The following is a 6,013-nucleotide window of genomic DNA, read 5'->3' as shown; positions in this document are numbered from 1 at the left end:
CTGAGCATTAAACCAACTCCTGAGGACCTGTGATGACGCTCAGGGCTCAGCACACCTCTCATTGTACCGGAGAAGGTTCTCACTGTAGCAGATGGCGATTCATGCAGTGACCTCCAGCTGGCCAAGGGACAGAGAACAAGAGACTCCATAACGCTCAGCTCTAACAGGAACACATGTACCCCACCGTCCTCCAAAGGCTCAGCAAGCATTATAGAAAAAGAGAGAGAAAGAATGTAATGCACAGAGGTGAAGGATGACTCCGAGGAAACTGCCTTCTGGAAATGGCAGGGTATGATCTCACAGTGTTCAACAGCATGCACAAGGCCTGTGCGAGCCCAAGCCAGACATGATCGTAGTGTGGAGACCAGAGCTCGTCCTTCCACCCTACCCTAAGCCACATAGCTTTGGCAGCTGAGAGCTTCTGGGAGAGGAAGAGATGGGCTCTGGCAGGTCAATCACATTCCAGAAGAAGTGCACACACCCGAGAGTATTTGAGCTGCAAAAATTGGTTTTGAAGGTTTATAAAGGAGGCAGAGGGTGATTCCCAAATTTGGGTGAGTAAGGAAGAGGGGATGAATCAGGGGACAGGAAGGAGGACAGAAGCGAGCATGCTCAAGACACACGAAACTCTCAAAGAACTGCTGAAAATAACCATTAATAAAGATCAGAAGACTCAGATCCATCTTCCAACCCGACCTTCATCTTCATCTCCACGGTGAAATCTCAGAATGCTTCCTGTCTTTAGCTATTTGGTGGTGACAACATGGGGTACTTCTGAGGAAGCTATAGAGATTCGGTGAGTGATACTGGAGAGTCTGTTCTTTAAACCGAGCATACAGCCTGACCCCACTGGGGAGCTTGGTACTGGAGAAGGAAGGTAGCTATGAGCATGCAAAGTGCATGTGTAGGAGCACATAGGACGCCCGCTGTTCCGGTCCACTGTGATACCATTTGTGAAGTCTTCTGAGGAAGATCCATCAGTCATTCCGCCTTTTATAGAAGTCACTGTGGTTTTGCAGGTGGTATTGGAAACTGGTGTGGGCTCTTTAACCCTTCCCTCCCCACACGGCTTTGCTTCTGGCTTTGCAAAATGTCACCTGATGGTAACTTTGCATATCTGTGAGATATTCACCGCCTACAGGGTCTTGTGTACCACTCCGGTTCATAGAATCGAAGCACTCTGTGTGACCAGTTAGGTTTGTGCTGTGCGTGGGCCTTAGAAGCTTTGTGTATGGCTGCAACCTTTCCTTCTTTTCCTGGCTGAATCTCCCTTTTCATTTAAAATAGGATCACTTGTAGTGTAGCTTAGTCTCACACTCAGCTGGTGACCTTCAACATCTGGCCCTCCTGCTTCTATCCCCTGCGTGTTGGAATTCCAGGCATGCCCCCCCGGGGCTCCTGGTTGAAGTGATTCTGAGGAGTGAACCCAAAGCCGTCAGCTCACATGGGCAACTGAACTAGCCTTTGCTATTTACTTTCTGTCTTCCAAGGAGTCACATGACTCCTTGGTTCTTCCTCTGCTATTGCTGAGTTGGGATCCTGTCTGGAGTAGGTATTTTTTCATACAGCACTGAGCAAAGCTGGCACATTCATAGCCTCTTGAATTAGTATACCCGAGAAATAAGATACAATTTGTAAAACACATGAAACTCAAGAAGAACAAAGACCAAAGTGTGGACACTTTGCCCCTTCTTAGAATTGGAAACAATCACCCATGGAAGGAGTTACAGAGACAAAGTTTGGAGCTGAGACAAAAGGATGAACCATCTAGAGACTGCCATATCCAGGGATCCATCCCATAATTAGCCTCCAAATGATGACACCATTGCATACACTAGCAAGATTTTGCTGAAAGGACCCTGATATAGCTGTCTCTTGTGAGACTATGCCAGGGCCTAGCAAACACAGAAGTGGATGCTCACAGGATGATCAAAGGCCCCCAATGGAGGAGCTAGAGAAAGTATCCAAGGAGCTAAAGAGATCTGCAACCCTGTAGGTGCAACAACATTATGATCTAACCAGTACCCCGGAGCTCTTGACTCTAGCTGCATATGTAACAAAAGATGGCCTAGTTGGCCATCACTGGAAAGAGAGGCCCATTGGACTTGCAAACTTTATATGCCCCAGTACAGGGGAACGCCAGGGCCAAAAAGTGGGAATGGGTGGGTAGGGGAGTGTGGGGGGGGGTATGGGGGACTTTTGGGATAGCATTGGAAATGTAATTGAGGAAAATACATAATAAAAATATTTAAAAAATAAACAAAAAAAATTACATCAGTGAAATGGGACAATAAACTAAATGAAATTTAAATTTTATAAAATCATTAAGTGAAAAAAAAGAATAAGAAAGGTAAACATTCAAAATAATGGAAAACACTACAAAAAACTGAAAGGCCCACCAAGGGGGCTATAAACATATTTGGTCTCTCAGGAGTCCATGAGAAGGGGCCGACACATCCGCATATGGTTTCCTTTCATGAACAACAATATATTTTAATCCTGAAAGTGTACTGCAATCATTACTCCATGTGTAAAGTTCTCTGATGTGTTTTAATAATTATCATTTATGAAATAGTTCCTCTCAGTTCCTTCCCCAGCACCATGTCAGCCTGGATGCAGCCATGCTTCTAGCTATGATGATAATGGACTGAACCTCTGAAACTGTAAGTCATCCCCAGTTAAATATTTTTCTTTCTAAGGGCTGTCTGGTCATGGGGTCTCATCACAGCAATAGGTACTCTAACTAGTGAAGGAAGAAAGGGTTGACCTCAGCTCATGGATGGAAAAGTCATGGATGGAGGTAGAAAAGTCATCGCTGCAGGGATGGCATGGCAGCTGGGATGCTGGGCAGCTTGTGGACATAGGAAACAGAGGAAGGCAGTAGTCATCCGGATTTCCCCACTTTTGTTTTTATTAAGTCTTGGGTGTTAGCCTAGAGAATATATCTCAAAGCTACATTTTGGCTTGTGGTTCCTTTCTCAGCTAAGTCAGCAAGACCTTCACAGATATACCCAGTGCTGTGTTGCCTAGGTAATTCTCAATCCAGTCCAGCTAACAGGGAAGGTTAACCACCATCTTATAGACTTAAAACTGAGACTCAGAGAAGACATGACACAAGCCCACATACTTCCACTAGACTGTTTGGGTCAGTGCCCATGTCTGTCACTCATTGACTATATAACTTCGACCCTGCTGTATCTCAGTTTCCTGACCTGTAAAGTGGGAACTGCATCTACCTTGTGAAATTAATATCACAGGTATCCACCTAATCCTGAGTGAAATACAAAAGTCACAGTTCTTGACCACTACATACATATTCTCAGACTAAAGAGGAGAAATATATGTGTGTGTGTATATGTGTATGTGTATGCGTATGCGTATGCGTATGCGTATGTATATGTATATGTATATGAATGAATGAATGAATGAATACAACTGCCCAGGAATCCTTCACGCTGGGATCTGAATGTGTCCCAGAAAGCCAGGGACACCAGGGAAGGAGGAGCCTATTGCTTACCTCTGTCCTCTTTAGTGCCTGGCTTTCATGCGAACCAGTGAACCCTTGAATGATTAATTCAAACTTTGACTGGAACTTGCTATAACCTTTCACAAAAAAACAGTATCGCTAGGCCCCAGTTTCCAAATTAATCAACATTTGCGTAATACTACCTCCCCATAGTCGAGCACAGCAATCCAACAATATAATCACATGGCTAGTCTGAGTAAACATTGAGCACCCTAAACACAATGCAAATACCAGATGGCACTCATGGAGAGCCTCTGGCATTAGAAAGCTTTTGGCGATTTCATTTTGCTCATGTGTCAGATATTCTGGCCCTACGATCCATGCTTTGTCTCAAATGGTTTAAGATTTGTGCCGTGCCGGGTCATCCTTCTGCATCTTCAAATTATTTTCCATGCAGGCATATTTCAAACAGCTAGTCGTGTGACCATGGAGATGTTTAAAGAAGTCACCAATTCAGTCAGCTCACAGACCCATGTGCGTGGGGCCACACTGGCACTCAGATTCAAACTCATGGTCTATGGGATCCAGAAACGTCTGGGCTAATACAGCCCAAGGCTCCCTCGCAGTCTCAAGGAGGCAAAAATCACTTACCTGATTCAGAAAAATATATTCATTGGTCATCTAGAGAGGACATTTGTGAATCTATTACCTGATGGTGACTGAAGGCCCACCTGTGACTGTGTAGTTCTGTCCCTTGCCTGTGTAGACCAGCCTCCCATCCACGTATAAGGAGTACTGCGTAATAATCCCATTTGCTTGTCTGGGTAGACTCCAAAAGAATGACAAGGAGTTGGGAAGGGCCACGGCGACTGGTGCCTGCACCTCCTGGGGCGCTGTGGAGGAATAAAATAAGAGTTTAAGTTTAGTTTACTTTTCTAAGTGAAACTTTTCAGACCCAAATTAATAAATCATGGGCTAAAGCTGTAGTCCCATGCATGGAAGTGGTCCTGACTTGCAGGTAGCTTGTCAGTAATTGCTTTAGGAAGGGTGCTAAATAACTGTCCTGAATTTCTAAGAATTTGCATCTGTGATGGATGGGGAGTCCCTACTCTCGTTCAGTTGACTGACGTTTGTGTTACTTCATTAAAAGTATTGTTAACCCATCACGTCCTCTTGGGGCTGAGACTGTTAGAGCAAGTCACTGTGGCTGGCTTGGAAGAAGCATGCGGTGTGAATCAGGTAACACTGGTGAGCAGTTCCTAACTGGGAGGGTTTAAAAGCTCTTCAACTACAGGAATGGCCAAGAAATGGACAATGGGATCCTTGTATATTGAAACTACACTGTAATTCTTGAAAAGGATTTATTTACATCCTAGCCAGTGAATTAAAATCACAGAAAATTAAAACAAAACAAAACAAAAACCTAATCAGAAACAGAAACAACCTTCTGCATGTAAGACTTAGCTCCTTGGAAAAGCTATTTGGGAATTGCTCATGTAATGACAAAGGCATTGCACTAGATGAGTGGCCAGTTCCTTGGTGAAATGGTTGTGAAGCCGGAGTGAGGGATACCAGGCAAAGTCTAGACAAGTAGATGGAGGGGAAGCAATGGGAAACTTCCCAGATGGGGGCTGGCGGAAATGACAATAAAATGGGATGATAATGATGTGCCCCAGAAAACACAGTGTCACCCTGAGAGGAACAATGCCACTCTGGTAGAGTAGACAGGGCTAGAGAGTGGCTGTGACAGCGCAGTGGGAGGAGTGGACTCTGATCCAGAGATCCAGAGCAGGCATGGAACAGAATAGAGGGTCCCAAGAAGGATGTCACAAAATTCTCTCTCTCCTCATGTCATCATACCGGCTTCTGCCTGCCTCTTGCCATCTCTCTTCTAACACATTTCCTAGGAAAACGGGGTTTGCGAAGAGATGTAAAAGATGAAAGAGAAGAGGAGATTTTAGGGAAGCATGCAAGGGGGAGGGAGGAGGAGGAGGAAGAGGAGGAGGAAGAGGAGAAGCAGAAGAAGAGAGGAAGAGGGGAAGGAAGAGGGAGAGAGGGAGAGTGGGAGTTAGGGAGAGAGGGAAAGAGGGAGAGGGAGAGGGAGAGAGAGAGGGGGAGGGGGAGGGGGAGGGAGAGGGAGAGGGAGAGGGAGAGAGGGAGAGAGAGAGACTAGCTTCTGCCCTGAAGACCGAGCTTTCAAGTCTAAGTGCCTTTCCTAGTAGGCAGCACACAGGAGAGAGCAGTAGGAAGTAACAATTCCTTCAGCTTCCACTCTGAGGGCTTGGAGCTTGTGTGTCGTGAGGAGGTGTGTCTGGATGCTTGAGCAAAGCTGTTACTTTTGGAGTCCTGAGGTGTTCTCTCTTCCCCACTGACGCCCTCACCCATGTTTTCTGAAACATTAATTTAGACCAACAGTTTGCACATCCCAAGAACAACAGGAGAGAGCCTCGAGTGGGAGGAGAGGAGCAGGGATTAATCGCCTCGGTTGGCATGTGGAGGCTCTGTCTTCCCGAAGTCGTCGTTGCCCATGCTGCTGTTTAGCAGTTA

General features: G+C 45.7%; 1 protein-coding gene across 2 annotated transcripts in view; it reads right to left on the bottom strand.

The window, feature by feature from the left end:
* Ush2a (usherin) overlaps positions 1 to 6,013 on the bottom strand; it is a 702,660-nt gene that overhangs the window by 382,774 nt on the left and 313,873 nt on the right. For both annotated transcript variants that reach the window (NM_021408.3, XM_017319869.1), the window contains one exon: positions 4,198 to 4,359. In NM_021408.3, the coding sequence (NP_067383.3) occupies positions 4,198 to 4,359 (162 nt within the window). The remainder of the gene's footprint in view (positions 1 to 4,197; positions 4,360 to 6,013) is intronic.

The sequence above is a fragment of the Mus musculus genome, chromosome 1 (assembly GCF_000001635.26).
Source record: "Mus musculus strain C57BL/6J chromosome 1, GRCm38.p6 C57BL/6J".
Lineage (NCBI taxonomy): Eukaryota > Metazoa > Chordata > Mammalia > Rodentia > Muridae > Mus > Mus musculus.
This window is presented reverse-complemented; position numbering and strand designations above follow the sequence as displayed.